The sequence below is a fragment of the Amblyomma americanum genome, chromosome 10, assembly GCF_052857255.1.
Source record: "Amblyomma americanum isolate KBUSLIRL-KWMA chromosome 10, ASM5285725v1, whole genome shotgun sequence".
In the NCBI taxonomy this organism is placed as follows: domain Eukaryota; kingdom Metazoa; phylum Arthropoda; class Arachnida; order Ixodida; family Ixodidae; genus Amblyomma; species Amblyomma americanum.
The window spans coordinates 43,768,121-43,786,182 of NC_135506.1; the positions used below are offsets into that span (position 1 = coordinate 43,768,121).

At 48.0% G+C, this 18,062-nt stretch overlaps 1 protein-coding gene and 1 pseudogene across 2 annotated transcripts in view; both read right to left on the bottom strand.

Moving 5' to 3' along the window:
- Positions 1-227: 227 nt before the first annotated feature.
- Positions 228-18,062, bottom strand: part of LOC144107938 (uncharacterized) — a 39,993-nt gene continuing 22,158 nt past the window's right edge. The window contains exons 1-2 of one of the 2 annotated variants that reach the window (XM_077641178.1): positions 8,246-8,757; positions 228-1,730 (exon numbers count right to left, since the gene is read on the bottom strand). In XM_077641178.1, the coding sequence (XP_077497304.1) occupies positions 780-1,730; positions 8,246-8,530 (1,236 nt within the window). In that variant the 5' untranslated portion in view covers positions 8,531-8,757 and the 3' untranslated portion in view covers positions 228-779. Of the gene's footprint in view, positions 1,731-8,245; positions 8,758-18,062 lie in introns of those variants that run through there. The other variant, XM_077641179.1, reaches the window with a different exon arrangement.
- Positions 10,204-13,362, bottom strand: LOC144106240 (uncharacterized; annotated as a pseudogene).

Genomic DNA, 18,062 nt, shown 5'->3' on the forward strand with positions numbered 1-18,062 from the left:
TTAATGGCACCAGGTATGAGTTTTCAAGGCGTAGTGAGCCGTTGCTGCTTTCAGAAGCAGCCTCTGTTCGTGTACGATAACATGCATAGACCAGCCCACAGATGGCTAAATGGCATCGTTGCTAGTGGGGGGCTGCATTCGAAAGTGACAGGTTTTTTGCTGAAGACGAAATTCCGAGGTTTTATTTCCATGTAAAACTCAATGAAACAGCCACAAAGGAGGAAGTTTATGCGTAAACGTAACATTTATTTATTTATTTATTACATACTGTTGGCCTCAGTCTCAGGTCGTAACAGGATCGGTTTCACATACATATGAAAAAAGTGCAAAACAGTAGGACGTCAGTGAACGTGAATAATGCGAACAGTTTCGTTGCTGTCACTGGAACCTTATTTCGCGTAACTGTATCGTTTTTGTTTTCGATGATGGTACATGTACCGATGATTACAGCGTTGCGAAATCGAAGCTTGTCTACATAGAGTATCTAATAGGAGGCTATGCGAATATCAATCGGTCACATAGTAAGCTGTTTACCGCTGTCTTCGTTACCTTGATGTGCCGCCTAAGCCACAACTTTAACTAACGGCCAACAGATATTTCACCGCAGCGGAAGGAAATCACGCAGTCGGAAAAACTCTAAAGATGGAGGTAAACTGGTAGAAACCTAAATTGCCGATAAGTCAAGAAAAAGTCTGAGTAAGCTGATGTCCTCCCGCCTCAGATGATGAGGATAAAGTTTCTGCGTAGCAGTTTTTGTGCTACAGTGTGTTGAAACAGGCTTAATGAGCACATTGATTCACACTGATTATAAAATCAAACTTATTAATGTCACCTATAACAGTTGGCCTATGAGAGCTTAAGGAAGCCATGTACCGCAAAGTAAGCGGGGGACCTTGTGGTTTTGAATTTTGCCAACGGCTTTTATGCCAATAGGACGGCGACGTTTGCGAGTCACAAGTGAAGGGCTTCACGGACACCACGACGCACTCATTTGGTCGTGTTGACTCTGCGTACACAATAAGGAAATCGGTACGGTAAGAATGCTCGCACATCAGGTTAAGACGAGCGCACGTACCATCAAGTGCTACCTGAGAGCACGCGAAACAGTTTTCCCGATAATGGTAGTTGGAGGAGTGTGGGAATAATACGGTCCAGACAATATGCTGCTCATTGGCAGCACTGGTGTTGCCCCCACGAGATTCCACCAAAGTACTCCCTTCGAGTGATGCAGCTGCCACAGGCGCACTGGCATGGACACTTTGCGCAGCTCTAAGTGAACTGCAATGTGTCCCCAGCAGTGTCTCTATTCTACTCAGCTCAACGGAGGTCTCAGTCACAGCCGACACCGTTTCGCGCAGTGACGCAGAGATGACACCCCATTCCGACAGCACTTCTTGCCTGAACTCGGTGCTGAGGCCTCTCAGTGCCTCGGCTAGTTCATTAGCACGGCTCTGTACTGATGCCAGGACGTCGTGGCAACAGTCGACTGGCAAGTCCAGCCGCCTTGAAGCCGACTGCTGAGCCGCCGCAGGCTCCTGGAGATTCGCCTCTGGCGAAGCGACTGCAATGCATCCAGCGCTGTAGTGTCTCGGCAGGTCCTTCCGAGGCATGGTGTCCCTGCACCTGGGGCACGAGGCTGCGTGGAAGTCGCACCGTTGTTCGAAGTGCTCCAGCAGCTTTCCAAGGGGACCCACGAAGTCACAGCCGTGCTCACTGTTCCAGCAGCTCACCTTCATTTTTTTTATCGGAAAGATACAAAGAGACTTCGTCAAGTGCTTTCAGCGCTTAAATATGCATTCAAGATCGACGACTAAGACCCACCACACGTAAGGTCACCACACATGAAGCCACTGGACCCGGGGATGCAGTACAAGCCCCCACTGTCCCATGCTAACAAGTACAAGACCTCGTCTTTGCTAGACAGTATGCATGCGCGTTTCACACTGCTGTTGATAGCAGTATGGACATATCTGTGGACGATTACCATTTTAAGCTCGTTGACATCATTTAAGGTCATGTTTTTAGATTAACGACTCGCGGACAAAGAAGACAGGCAGAAGAGAGAGCAGAAAGGACCAGACAGCGCCACAAGCATAAAACTATATTGTAGCATAATTACACTAAGCGCCATGCGCTACACTGTCATCACCTTGACGCAGTTAATAAATGGGGGTCAGACTGGCTAATGGCAGTGCATTGCTTTAGAATTTGTCATGTTGTTCACGCGTGCCATATTTTTGAAATCATGGGTGTTAATACCTATATAGTTAGGCCTATTGGCACCTAACCCATACAGCCACTAGCAAAAAAATTACCGCACTGTTCCCTTTTATACACTATAGTCGGGCTTTCAGAAACCCATCACAATCCTAAGCTAGAATGATGTTGGTTATCGCCTTCGAGATACTTGGTGTTCCGTAAGTAAAAAGGACGCAGGGCTTGGCCCACAATCAAACGCATTGACTGTGCATTTTAATGTAGATTCATTTTCTGTCTGACATAATTTAAAGAGTGCTCACTAGCACCGCACCCATCAGTAGAGGCGAATGTGGCAGTTGATTTTTTAACAGAGACAGCGGTTAAAGGACCATTCCCTGGGCTTCGCGTCTTACTTGACCAGAAGGTGGCTGCCACGGGAACGACACGGAGGGTGCCTACCATGGGAAGAGGAGGGTATGGCGACAGCGGTGCAATGTCTAACTAGAGGTATAGTTACTTGCAAGTAGGACGGCATGGCAAGTGGGAGGAATTCGTCACCGGAGGGGGGCGAATTCGCACACCCTTTTACAAAAGGGTGAGGATGACGTTGGCCCTTGCCTTCGAGAGACTTGGTGTTCCACAATAGTGTGTGCGATAGAGGACAGCTTAATGCTTTTTTTTTCAGGGTTTCTACCAAGTTGACGTTTCCAAATTCCCCGAGTTTTCCAGGTTTTCCCTGATTGCATTTGTAAAATTCCCTGAGTGACACATTACTTTGTTTTATGCAAGAACAAGCTGACACAAAGCCGCTAACCCCGTGTGCTGTGCGATGTCAGTGCACGTTAAAGATCCCCAGGTGGTCGAAATTATTCCGGAGCCCTCCACTACGGCACTTCCCTCTTCCTTTCTTCTTTCACTCCCTCCTTTATCCCTTCCCTTAAGGCGCCGTTCAGGTGTCCAACGATATATGAGACAGATACTGCGCCATTTCCTTTCCCCAAAAACCAATTATTTATTAAGCCGCCTGATGGTATCACTCTCCAGTAAGCATGTTAAAAAATAAAAACAACGATTTAATCCTATTTGAATAGCAAGGAGCAATGTTTATTTCATTAAAAAAGGGAAGAGATTAGAAAAATGCATAAGAAATCGAATATCTTCGAAAAAATGCTGAAACAAACTGGCAGTCGAATTGAATATTTTCAAATACGAACTAAAAGGAAGATGCGTGCGGAAACAAATATTTTCAAATGTGAGATATTTCTATGTACTGATAGTAAATGCGATAGTGTGGTACCTGAACTTTAGCGTCACAAGTGCGATTCTCTCTCAGCAAGTCTATTCAGACAAACTGCAGATTATAGAAACCTTAGTTTGTAGAAGTGAAAGAGCTACGAAGGGAGAAACTTCATTGGGTAAATGCTGCTCCCGGTTATGCGTGAGTATTCACCGTCACGCTTGATACGTCGCACACGTCTTGCCTGCGGCACCACAGTAGTCAATAAAACTAAGTCGGTTCAAAATGGCGCAACAAAGTACGGACAGAATTCGTCGCTTTGCTAGCGTAGGCAGATCACGAAAAGGCGCGAAACTATTTCCCTTTCTCCCAAAGCTGCGCCGCCTGCATCGCGCGCATGCACCCCCTGCGGGCAGAAATGGACGCTTCCATCAAGGAGATGCGCAGGGAGGACGAGTTCATTTGGGGCCATCGCAAGTTCTCACAACGTTTACTGCCGTCTTGTTGGAGCTGTCCACTCGGAAACACAGGGAAACAAGGGGAGGCCGCTGGCCGTCGAAGAGCGCACGTGCGAACCGTAGGAAGCGCGCGCTCTGCCGTTGGCCACAGCGTCGGGGAAGCGCGGGAAAGTGTCCGCTTTCGACGTAGTACGCTTCGAAATTGCAAGCGCCGCCGGCGCGGCAAAGATTTTAAAAGCGCTAGCTCTTACTCGTCACGTTTCTCGATTTCTTGGGGTCTGGTACCACATCCCTTCGGCGTGCAATTTTCCAAGCCCGAGGAATTCAAGATTGTGGCCCCCAAAGTAAATCGATATAGCAACCCAATTGGCGATTAACTGGTGACGTCATTAGTATATAGAATTTTGGTTGATTGGTGGCATCACTTATAAACCCAATATGTCAAATTGGTATTACCTCACTTTAATCTCATTCATATCAATTCTAGTAAACAGACAGCTAACGCTCGTTGCTTCAACGTCTTCCAGATGGCGGCGGCATCTCTTCTGCCGCCTTGCTGGGATGCTTCACTTGACAGCACAACGTTGGAGGCCAGCGGTCGCACTGGACAATCCGTGCAACGCCAGTCCGCTTTGTTTACACGAGGCAGCATTATCGCGGTTATAGTTCCTTTTATGTAGAACTGCAGCTAATTTCCCTGAGTTTTCTCTGTGTTTTTCCAGATTATCCACATTCCCTGAGAATTCCCGGTTTTCACGCTTTTTCCCATTCGTAGACACCCTGTTTTCACTCTCACATAGGCGTATTTTTGTTTAGAGCATGGTATGTGCGTTGTGGTAACTAAGCAATCGTCGATTTCAGTTCACTGCTGCCAAAGCTACACTCGATCCCTAGTTTCATTCGCTGTAACTTGTCACTTACTCCCTACAGTCGCCGATATCGCACGCAAACCCCATGTACTCGCTAAGCCTACTCGGCGAGGAAAGGGACTGGCATCGACTAAAATTTAATGATTCTGCTGGTAAGGGTTCACCACTAATGAGGATCTACGTGCGAACGCTGGAGATAAAGTTCCTCGTTTGGCTTAACTGGCATTGGGATAAGGCAGAGGTATACGCAGCTATCCAGGTTGTCTCATTGGTGTGAATTTTCGCTCGCCAGCCGATATTCTGAGGTGTGGTTGGGTGACCGTCCAGTCCACCGAGTATTTCATCGGCGCAGATCGCTAAAAAGCCTTTCACAGTGCGGGAATAATTGGCCAGCTATAGTGCTCTGTGTGACCACGGTGATCTCTGTGTGACAAACCGGTGGGGGCTAGTTGATGCGGCATTGTTTAAGCATAAAAGTACACAACGAACGGGACACAGAAAAGAAACACACTGGGCGAGCGCAGCCTGACAACTGGCTGACTGTGCCATTGTCTCCTTTCTTCGTCAACAAAGCGTATGCGCTCCAAACCAAAAACGCCATCAAACGCAAAACCACCTTCTCAAACCAAGAAAATCAAGTTCCTTGCTGTACCAGTGGATGGAAGCCTCATTGACATATTTGTCAGGGGCATATCTCGCTATGTGCCAGGCTTCAAGAATATCTCGCTCCTTTCGTTCCTAAAACATAAAACGTACATAAAGAATCTAGGACAGAGGATCTTTGGGAGACTCTAATGCACAGCTCAGTCTCTGAGACTCAGCTGAGAATCGTCCGACTGGCCGAAAACGCCTCCGGGGTCCAAGGACTCCAAGCCGTCGTCTAGGAGTATACGGGCTAAAGCCAATCCTGTATCTGTCGGAAAAATATAGTGTCCTACTACTTCTATTACTATTACTACTACTGCTACTACTACTACTACTACTACTACTCCTCTTCCTTTCGTTCCCTCGCATCGCAGATAATCTATATTTGGCCGAAAAGCGGCGTGCATTCTTCATCGTCATGCCTGCAGGACTTGCATTGTTTAGGTAGATGCTGTACACGTGCCGCATCTAAGGTGTTGGCATGCTTTAGTAATAGTTTGCTTATGCAGCGGCCCGTCTGGCCTACATACACCTTGCCACAGGTGATTGGTTTATGGGGGTTTAATGTCCCAAAGCTACTCAGGCTATGAGGAACGCCGTAGTGAAGGGCTCCGGAAATTTCGACCACATGTGGTTATTTAACGTGCACTGACATCGCACAGTACACGGGCCTCTAAAATTTCGCCTCCATCGAAACACGACTGCCCCGGCCGGGATCGAACCCGCATTTTTCGTCGGGTCAGCAGCCGAGCGCTTTAACTACTGAGCCACAGTGACGGCTGCCACAGGTGAGCGGCTGCCACAGGTGAGCGGGAGCTTAAGGTGAGGTTCGTTCTGCAAGGAATGAATTTGTTTCTGTGGTTGGCGCCAAACCCAACCTTTTTTTTTTGCCTATGTTTCTTGGTTAATGAGCACAAACGGGACAGCTTGAAAGGAGCAGAAAAAGGGACCTGAACACCCAATTTTCCGGAAACCCCCTTCAGGTTGAGCGAGACCTTTTGAGCATAAGGTGTCACCTCGAACTTAAGCCTCTCGCACATGTCATCCCTTAGAGCCTTAGAGTTTGGGCGTAAGGCTAGACAAGGCTTTCAACAAGGTCTTAGCGACAGCCTGAAGAAGAGCATGCGGTAAACAGGCAGGCTGTAGGAGACCGACTTGAGCAGCAAAACTAACCTGAACTTTATGGGAACAGCAGGGGCGTAGCAAGGGCGGGAGGGGGTTATGGGGCTTCAAGACCCCCCCTCCCCCCCCCCCCCCCCCAACGGAAATTTTTTAGAACTGTCACGCACCTCTGACCAAAAACAACCACCGGCGCCGGAAGTCATTCTGATTTTGTCACCTACAGTGTCTTTTTCAGACTAGAAAAGTCATTTTGGCGCGAACATTGTTAACTCAGGTTGGATTTCGTGGCAACGCCCATGCACCTGGAGTCATGTAACTCAAGAGGCCCCGTCCTAGAACCAACGTTCAAGGGCCTACCGATGGCTCGCTGTTGCGACTAAACTTTCGGTGCAATTCCTCGCAATACATGACCGGTGACAGCTGCTGCTGCGCAGTACACTGGAACGAAGGACAGCGTCATTGAGATTTTTCCCTGCCGGCTGCAAATGTACAGAAATGTAAATGTTCTTGAACGACAAACATTCGTTAAAATATTTGTCCTCTGCTTGGTAATTTCATGGCCTTTACGTTTTTCATATCAGCGGCATGCACTGTTTTGATGGTTCTGGACCGACATAGTTCTAGACAGCGCTGTGGTGTCTTGTCTCGTTTCGTCCCCGTCTTTATTCGCGCTGTATCGCATTATGGAAAATTACCAACTAGCCCGATCTGCCACTCTTGATAGTTCTAGACTTCGTGTGAAACTTTCTTTACTTATTAAATACGCAAAAAACATGGAAGCATTGGTATCAGTTATGTCTGCCACGAGTGAACGATAAGGGGATAGTTGGTATGACATGATTACAAGACATAAAACTGAGCAGGGGACAAGACACAGAAGAGAATCAAACAGGACGAGCTGTTCCTGTTTGCTTCTCTCCTGTGTCTTGTCCCCTGCTCAGTATTATGTTTTGTAATCATGTATGCCACGATTTTTAAGACATACGAATACATTATTTTATTTAAAAAAATACATATTTCACTTCTATAGAGAGTGCGTAGCGTTATCTAATACACAATGGCGTTGTCAATGGCAATGGAAATGCAGTTATTGTTGCGTTTGAACCTTCCACAAATTCTATCACGAAGACGCGCCGCAACATGAGCCCCCCCCCCCCCCCCCACCCCAAACAAAATTTCCGGCTACGCCACTGGCGAACAGGATTACAAGTGAATACCTAAATAACAAAACTCTTCCATTTCTGCTGGCAGCCACCGTAGCTTGGCATGAAGGTGAATGGGGTATTGTTACTAGCGGTGAGCCTGCCTTCTAGCATATTCTGTCACCGAGTTTGCAGAAGGCAAACATATATTCCGTCTCTCTGGCAAACAACGAACGTAGGAAGAAAGACGACTGACCGGGCTAAGGGCATTGGCATCGTCTCCCCCTATTTCTTCCCTTTGTTCATTGCGCTACCACCTGAGCCAGCGCTGGCGGCCCAAAGTCTGACTCACAGCATCCTCGAGATCTGCGGCACACTTTTTTTTTTACTATCCAGGGACTTTAAAATACAGTACGCATTAAAATGTGTGTATTGGTACCGACAGTCCCATAGTTTCGTTCTGTCAAGCTATGCCTAATACCGATACACAAAATGTACAGAAGAATAGTATCCAAGACACATGTATCTTCGATACTGCCAATGGCTGATGTCAGCCCTCATGCTCACACATACCTGCAGTTTGTCGAAATGGCCGCGAGGATCCGGAATCCAGCATATATCCACATCCATTGAAAACGTTTTCTTGTCCAGAGGACAGATAGAGCGGCCGTCGTCTGTGATGCACTCATTGAGGCAAGCCGAGCACAAAACGCTCCCACAGTGCAGGATGGCCAATTTCATGCTAACGTAGGCGCACAGGTCGCACACCCACACCGACGGAAGTGACTCTTTGAAGGTGACGGGCTTCCAGTCGATGCCGGTAGCGAAGCCGCAGAGGCGATACGTTCTGTCCGCCATGTTTGGTTGAGTGTAAGGCGTGATGCGCCGAACAGAAGGAAGGAAATTGCTTTCACGCCTGGTTAATTCGCTGACGCTAGAAACAGCGGACACCTGCCGATGCGCCGTGGTCTCACAGAGCACGACAGAACATCAACGGTGGTGTGCGCGCTTACGACCTGAAAAGAACGGTGAACTAACGAGCGCCCGAAGCACCTGCAAGCCACAACCAGTACGTCCCACTCCTACGCACACCCCTCGTGCATATGGACTCGTCCGTCTGCTGTCATTCGAGCCCCTGTCTGTGCGAGTTTCGAAACTCTCCGCCGCGCCCATTGGCAGGAGCCGGCCCGCCGCGGTTCCTGCCACCGTGGCGCTGCGGTCGAAGGTTGCACTATGGAAGCAAGCGTTGTCTGCTAGCGCCCAATGTTTTGCCTGTGCAGGGCGCTCCTAGATCGCTTGTACAACTGACTTTTATTCGCTAACAATTTCGGTTTGCGGAAATTTTATCATGCGGCGAAAAGTTCGAACTTTTCTGTCTTTCACATTCACGCGTTCCAGCCTTCGTCGTAGTGGAGCGCGCTCGGTGCGTTTGCCAGCGCGGTGGCTATTGAAAGAGCGGTTATGTACGAACATGTGACAGTACGAATAGTCGCCTGTTGCAGAACAACTGTCCTGTGACTTCAAAGCCGCGGTAGGTTACAGTTTCATCGTCGCTAAAAGCCGTGCCGCTCATTGAGCGCGTCGCGCCAGCGTAGGATGGCGGACTTGACTGCGTCCGTTTTCTTTCCTACAATCTTTAAAGTTACGCTCTTGTGGCTAGTAGTGAGCCTCAAATTATTGTCTTTCCAAATGCAGCGCTTGTTGCATCCATTCCCGCTTACCTGAAGAAATGCGCAATGAAAATTTCATACTGATACCGAGCACCATTCGCCTTCCCTTTGCACTGACCGCAAGCGCGCGCAACTTCAAGGCGCTCAAGGCGAGGTGCAAGTCGGCGAAATGGAATGTTTTGCAGCTGACGACCTCCGCAGCCCACCTTCGTGCTGTAGTCTATACTGTGCAGCCTTATCCACAGTTTACAACACCCATGTACATAATGTACGCAATGTACCAAGAAACACGACAACAAGAACTGGGTGAATGACATTAAAAAAAAAACACTTTATTAACACATTTGCTGAAAAGAACAGGCTTTGAGCATTCTTAGACAAGCTTTGCCTTTTTCCTCTCCCTTCGTGCCTTCACTGCAGAGTCATTCTCTTGGCACTTGCAAAGAAGTGCATACGAGTGGCTAAATAAAAATGGATCACTTCAGCAGTAAATTCGTCACAGTGCTGTGAGCAGCCAACCGTGTTGGTGCCATTTTTCATTGAGGCTGTCTAAAACCTTCCAAAAAAGGTCGCCAAATGCAGCTAGTTTGCTGGCTTTGTTTATAGCGTTCTCTACAGTGCTTACACACGAAATATTTTTTTGATGGGTACACCAGACAACCTGACACGTGTGCACGCTCAATTACTAGGAGTGCTTCAGGAGGAAGGCAATCCTGTGAGCACACATCATCTTTTTTGCAGTCCATACAACGTGCAGTTTTGTTTACCTTGAAAGCAACATAACCAGATAAATAGTACAGTGCTGTCGTTTCTGGTGCTGGCACACAGTAGACATGATCGTTGGGCAGATCGCACAAGTCCTTAAACGGTATGGATGTGAGTCGCTTCCACACCTCTTCTTTAACCAAGCTTTTTTGAGTAAGCGCCTCACGACGCTTTGCGCTAAGGCTTGCAAATGCACTTAGCAAAACACGATCATCGCCTCCTTCACAGTTACCCTTTACAGCCAACTTCCCCGGAGTGTACAGAGAAAGCAGGCGGAACAGTTGACCGAAGTTCGTTACTGTCGGGTGATCCTCGTCACCCCCAAACGACCTCACGAGCCCAAAGAACCTCTGAAAAAAAATAAATAAACAGGTGTCAACACTGCCCAGAAAGAACACTGGAAATAGTTCAATTACCTCAAGTGGATCTTGGTTTAAGCTTGCTGTAAGGACATAGCTGACACCACGGCTGTGCAAGAACTCGATCAAGGACAGAACCGACATTAATGTGACACGCAAAGACTCCATGGTCTGGTTGGATGCAAAAAGCCTCAAATTTGGGATTGATTCCGAGTAATTCATCATTTTCAGGAAGTCTTTCAAGACCTGCAAGCATACAAAACATCATGGCAAAACGGTTCATGAGACAACTTGCAATATTACATTTGCAGTGCATAAAAAGAAAATAGAAGCATTTTTTTTCACACCTTACTCCACACACAAAGGTTCAGAAAGCTTACCTTAATTTTGCTGCAGGAATTTTAGCGTTCAAAATGTCAAAAATATCATTCAGAAGTTTTGTCAATGTCTCTGTTCCAGCACTGTCACTGAAGCCAGGAACTTTCAGTTGCCTGTATACCTTAAGGCCAACAGCAACACTTCGGCTGAAAAGAAGGCATAACCAAGAAATGAATAACTCAATGAAAACTGAATTTAACAATGATGAATCAAGCTGAAAAACAATAGGACATCTTTCACTGTCAGAGTTGTCGACCCTGATAACTTCGCAAAAGTAAGCGACTGCAGAAAAATACTTTGGGCAGAGCTTTCAATGGAAAGTCAGTGACATGGAACTAACGTTATTTTTGCCACGTTGGCGAAGGGAGGAGATAGGCAAGTGATAGGAAAATTTGTAAACGATCTACATGCAGGAGGACTACTTATAAATGAAAAAAGTTTTCCTTTGCAGGAGATTAGGCTGCATGGATGAAAAAAAAAAAACGCTGCTCAAAACTGAGTACCTGAGTGGCCAGACGAACGTTCATTTTCTGAAGTGCCTGTGGGTTCACGTGGTATGCAGTCAGTTCTGGAACTACTTTTATGAACACTTTCTTTTCAGCCTCGAACAGCCGCACATAGTACTCATAATTTACTTTGTAGTCTCCTATCTGAAATTAAATAATTGCATAGTGCCTTAGAAAACAAAGTACAGCAACATAGTGCAGTTTTAAGAAGACCGAGATGCTGAGCAAAAAGCTTTGTACCTGACCATATTTGTGTTTCATCAGATGATTCCTAATGGATTTCATTATGTGAGGAACATCACATATGAAGTGAAGTGATGCATCTGGAAGGCAAGGATGCTCCATTTTGCTGCTGGCACCCGTCAGTTTGCCACTTACTCCAAGATGTGTCCACATGGATTTGTTGCTTCCCGCACCATCACTGATAACTGCCAACACATTGGCGCCATACTGAAATAGCTGTAAAACTGAGCTCACCACTATCTTCGCCAAAATCCATCCTGGCCCGGCCCCTTTCGTTGCATATGTTGCTATTGGTTGAATCCAGGGCTCAAACATAGGGTTAAACATCAACACCAATGCATGGTCTGCTAGCACGTTGGAGTCTTCATTGCAAATGTCCCCATAGTTGACGAAGCCATCAAAATTGTAAGAAGCTCTGTTGAACTCTATCGTTTCCCTTAACTTGATTTCGTCGATGATAATTGAGCCATACGTATGATGCTCCAGCTTTCCATTCATTTGCAGCTTAGTGCTTTCCAATGCAAATTTATTCATACCATACTCGCATGGCAGACCCTTGAGCGATTGGCGCTGGGCAGGGGTAGAATCTTCATATCAGAGTGAGTCCTATAACATTTCGGGCTTGTTAGCCTCAGGAGCAGGCACACCATGAGCCACTCTGTTATGTACCTGCGTCCACGAGGCGACTTCGCTGCTTGCTGCATTACAGCGGCACGAATGGCCACCTTCTGTGGCCCAGGCAAATCTTTTACAATGTCGTCTATGGCTGTCGTGAAAGCGTTTTTTAGCTTAGCACTCAGCCGACTTCTGCCTTTTTGCACTCTCTTGCAGCAGTGGCACGGATCAGACGCTTCCTAAGCACACTGGCTGCCACAGGCACTTTCTTCCTAGGCTGTTTTGATGCAGCCTTTCTCTTCAACATTTTTGCCATGCTAACACACATGGCACACACACACCTCTGTCTGCATCTGTTAGAACTGTACAATCCTTGTGGTACACAGTTCCAGTTTTGTTTGAAGAGTTTTCGGAGCCACTCACAGCACTGTGGCTACATCCAAGGCAGAATTTCATGTTGTGCACAATTGGCACTATCGCTTCCACGTCTTTTAGCGAGCGCATCTGCACATCGACAAGCGATCTTTGTAGTAGTTTTCCATTCCCTGAAATAATGTATGTAAGATCCTCCCTTACCACAAGGCTTTTGAGGATGGAGAACACACCTGTTTTCATTCCTGCTTCGTAGAAAACTGCTTGCTGACGATCACCAGGCTCCTCCACCACAACTGAAAATTGCCAGTTTCGAGGCAGTTGCAGCGACGCACCATTCTCGATGATGTTTGCAATGTCAGTGCTATCGAAATCACCCGGCAGCTCTTGTGATTCTTTGTGAGTGACATGACAAGCCAGCTGTGCACTCCGAGCAGTTCCGCCTCTCTTCTTCGGTGATCGCGCCTTTTGGTTGCAGAAGACAGGTAACTGGGCAAATTGGGAAACAGCGTGGGAATGGCACCATTTTTCAGTGCCCACGAACCCCGTTCTATCTCCACAACTTCACCGTTGATGTTGTGCTCGAATGTTTTGACGATGTCTGACGGCTGGAATTGAACGTCGTACACTTTGCATGTTTTGCTGAGTAGCTTGTCAGCGCGGGGGATCGCTCTAACCCACCTCTCACGAAGCAGCGGGTCCGATGGTGGAGCAAAAAAGTGCCTCTTTTCTGGGTTGTTTCGGTACCCGCTCGTGCAACCAGGCACGAAGCAGGTCGGCATGCTGGCTGAATTTCAACGCAGTTGAAGTTAAAAGGCAAAACAGGTCGATGAGTGCAGCTCTTGGTGGAAAAACACGGCTGGCCGGCAGCAGCAGGCCGTGGAAATCGACGACTTCTTGCAGCGTCCAAATCACTCGCTTCTCACTCCGTTACGGCAAACGGCTGACTTTTAACGAAATTCACGAAGCAGTCGTACATTCACAAACACGAAACCAAATTAAATGAAAACTAAAGCCACACAAACACGCAAAAAAAAACACGTGGCAACAGGAAAAAACAGCCAGCGACGCACACGCCGCAAGCCAAACGTTGGCGCAACTAGCGACCGCAGCGCCCTCACACTCCCTAGGGGCAAGTCGCGCCCGGCTCCAGCAGGGGAGTTTCGAAACTCAAGTGTATCTATAAACGTTGGTCTGTGCCGTATCGGCGCACCGCGCCGTCGTCGGTATGGTAGCCTGCTTGCGACGGTTGTTCGGATGCTCATACCAGAGCGAATGCTGCTTCGAGGGAGAGCAGTCATATCTTTCGCGAGGCTACCTTTCGACCCAGCCGTTTAAAGCGAATCCCGCTCAAAAGAATTCTACTTGCGTTTAGAGTTCCGCGAAACGCAGAGGAAGCGTTTATGATATGACACCGACAAAAAAATATACGTTTGTACTATCGCGCCGAAATTGAACGCGGACGGCACTTGTAGCTTATGGTGTAAAACACTCTCTAGCGGCTCAAGAGCTGGGGGCATTGTTTTCGAATGTTCTGATTCTACTCTGACGCGTTAACTGCTGAAGGTCAGAAATACTCTGGTTTCTCAAAAGCGACCAATTTACGTGCCGCCGTAATGTGGAGGAGGAGGAGGAGGAAAAACTTTTATTACGTATTATATGCTTGTCCTCATGAGTGAAGCCCTCAGTCCACGGCTCAATGTGCCGCCGCGATCTTGCAGGCCCGCTAGAGGAGCTGTCGCTAGTCTGGCGGATTTGTGCTGGTCAGAGCGGTCTCAAGAAGAAGGGTTCTTAGTCCATAGCTCCGTTGGCCACCGCTATCGTCCCGGCACGCTCGATGAGCCGGCGCTGGTCGGTCGGCTTCGTGCTTGACAGGGCATCTTCCCAAGAAGAAGGGAAGGGGACGGTTATAGGTGGGATGTCGCCGGGTGTTGTTGTGCAGGCCCAAACGGAATGGTACAGTGTAGGTCGGTGGTGTCCGCAGCTCGAGCAATTGTCCGGGTAGAGAGTGGGGAGGAACAAGTGTTTGTGATATAGGTTAGGATACGCGTGAGTCTCAAGGTGACGTCATGCCACAGCTTCGGCCTTCGTCAGTTTTGGAAGGAGGTAAAAGATGGGACCACTCTCGCGCTGTGTATTTATTGCACGCTGTCGTCTTCATCAACGTCATCTACGCCGTGAACAGATCAGATCAGGTTAACCTCGATCAGAGCTTAAGCTTAGTCTAATATCGTCGCCAGACGTGCCGACGAACGAGTCAAGCAAAACCGTGAGCCAACGAGACTAAACACATGCTTTCACACGTCTACTAGGTTTAACTACGTTAGAGCCTTTCCAATTGTTTTTATGCATATATGTATGATACGAGCCTAGCGGCAAATAACAGTCCTCAACATGTTCATGCAATAAGCATCAGTCTTTGGAGATTCTAGCAGTATCAAACACGATAGAAGATGAAAAGGAAGAAGCCGTGGCTATTTTCGAGCGACGTCTCTGTGGTCGTGTCTTCGTATTTCCGCGGTTGTGTCGCGGCCCGCATACCTGCCATGATACTCATCGTCATGGTCACTGCCACCTGGATCAACTCCTGTGTGTGCGTGGTCCCGCGGACCGGTGAAGGTGACAACGCCGGTGGCTTGGACATCGGCCACCCTAACTTACAAGAGCAGAGTTCTGCAGAGGTGGTCCAAACATCCGTTCCGGCTGGAGTCCAGGAGACAAACGTTGTAGATGTGAGTGTGCAGGGAGAAGGAATTCGTTAATTACCAGGGCAGTCGAAAAAGAGCAAAGGGAAGGACCCATGGGTGGCCGGGGGCGGGGGGGGGGGTCACTATAGACTCCTGCACCTTTCTCAAGCCTGCATGCTTAGATCTTTTTGTGTACTTCTATTTACGTTCTCTTATTGATGACGTAGTTCTTAGTTGGTCTACACCATGACGCTTTCAGTTCCCCTCTAACAAATCACGCGATGAAAGGGGCAAATACTTGTCGCTCTTTTCCAGGCTCAATATTCGACTACGTTAAGCATCCTGCTGGCAGTTGTGAGCGCTCTCTGCCTAACCATATGCGCCGCACCACGGCGGAGACGACCTCAGCACGCTGTCTTCGCGGCAGACGACGGCGCTGACGTACCCCGAATCGGCATGCCTAAAGCGAATTCTTCTGAAAACGGCGTTCAATTACACTCTTCAGAGCCTGTCGAGGACAAGAAGCACATATCATCCAGCGCAGCCTACACCCGATTGTTCTACGCGGATGCCGGAGACGCCGGATTTCTCGCAGGTAAGTGCTGACGCCAGTTGCGTGACCACGTTCCGAACGCACCTAGGCTTGTGGGCGAGTTGGTTGACGGCGGTCCTGGGGTTAGTTCACGGATGTCGTTTCAAGAACCTAGAAAACTAGTGACGCTGCAACGGAATGACGCCTGCCTCACTGCTGTCGTCTGTGCCGCCTCGTTCATTTTCTTCTACCTCTGAACACTGCGGCAGGCTCTGCAGCAGCAGTGAAAGGAAGTTTCTGCGAGTCGGCGTTAAAACTGGGAATCATTACCGCATGTGCGTTCAACTGAGAAAAATAAACCATTCCTGCAACAACCTCGCACTGCATAAAACGCACGGCCCAGTTAACTACAAGCAACTCTTGCTAGGCCTATATTGTAAGTGCCAGGCACTGTTGTGCGTTCGGCTACAAGAAAACTCCAAGAGCTGTGCTTAGCTGTGCAGCGCCACCGCAGCAACAAGTTTTATGGTAGCATTCCACCAGGACTGTGAAGCAGTGGTTCGTGCTATTGGCTTAACCATGGGCACTGAAATTCCATTAGGCGTACGCAGGACGTCGAAAACGTCCACAGGACGTCTTAGGGAGTTGCAGTGCCCACTGGGATAATATAAGGCAAACTGAAGGTTTGCCGGGCTCGTGGTATGCCTCCGCTGTTACGACGAGGCGCACCATAAAGGTCGACACAGGATGGTTTTTTTAATATCTGGGTCCGACTAACGCCACCACTACCTTAGCTCTTTGCGTGAACGCGTGGTTCTTTCTCCAGGCGGCAAAATGTGGGACTCTGAAGACGTAACCTCTGCTGCCGAAAGGAGTTCGAGTTGCACTCGGGATGCGCCATCTGTGGCCATAGGGTCGGTGAGTGTAGAAAAGGGTTTTTAACTGTGAGCATCGCTCTCTCTATAGCGGGATCAGTTTCTCTGCTAAGGAATTAATCGTGAACATAGACCTTGCAGCCGCACCGCACCGCAAGAAAAGGGATTTCTTTTAGACGTCACATTCTGCTATTGATTTCCGCTTTCGTTTTCTTTCGTTTGCCGTGTTCTGTTTTCTGGTATATTCCAAAATGTTCGATTCATATTGAAACACAAGGTACGAAGGTTGAACGCATTCCGTTGTAAAGAACGCAGCCTACGAGGACAAGTTCTATCCTGTGCCAGAATTAGAAGACCTCGGTCGTCTCTGGGGAGCAGCATTCAGATGGCTTTTGTTCGCGATTTAGGCTTTTTTGTCCTGCTTGGGGTGTCTTACTATTTGAACAACGTTGCGCGACTTACGTTAAGAGATCGGAAGCGGGCAGAGTGGGTGAGGGAACAAACGCGGGTTAATGACATCCTAGTTGAAATCAAGAGGAAGAAATCGACTTGGGCAGGGCATGTAATGCTTAGGCAAGATAACCGCTGGTGCTTAAGGGTAACGGAATGGATTCTAAGAGAAGGCAAGTGCAGCAGGAGGCGGCAGAAAGTCTGCTGCACGGATGAGATTAAGAAGTTTGCGGGGATACGGTGGTCGTAGCTGGCAAAAGACAGGGTTGATTGGGAGATGCCTTTGCCCTGAAGTGGGCGTAGTAAGCTGATTACGACGATGACGCGATTTACACTTTGTTTTTTCAGGTCGTTCGTCCAATCAAATTAAAGAACAGTGAGAGGCACTATTCATTAGGAGGGGATCACTGTGGTACAAATGTTTTTGTTTCTTTGTCCCCTTCAAAGAATTCAGGTACCAGCAACTGCATAGACAATTTCGGTGTGAGGAACAAGCTCGCCTATTAAAAGGCCACAGAGATATGCCTCTAAACTGAAGAAATGTCGTATATGTTTTTTAATGCTAATACAAAGTCTTTGTAGGGTAGTGCACCTCTCAAAAGGGGCCATAGTAACATAACACTTCCCTTTTGATTTCATTCTTTAAATTTTTTCTTCTCTCCTTGTGACTGACCCATCGCATGCTACTCCTTTCGTTCTGCATTCGTCATTGGCTCAAGAGCAGCCATGGCAGAGGGCGGGGCGTCGCTTGAGCCAACCCCGAGGAGCAAGAAACAAATTAAATTGGAATCAACGTGGAATTGTTATGAATCACTGGCCTTCCTTCGGATGGAATTGTTCTCAGGTCATGCGAGAAAGGGAACTGCAAGGATATATCTACCGTACTTCAAGAGCGCGAGCTCCTGGGCGCATGTTCCGCCGGTTCCAAGGTCCCAGAG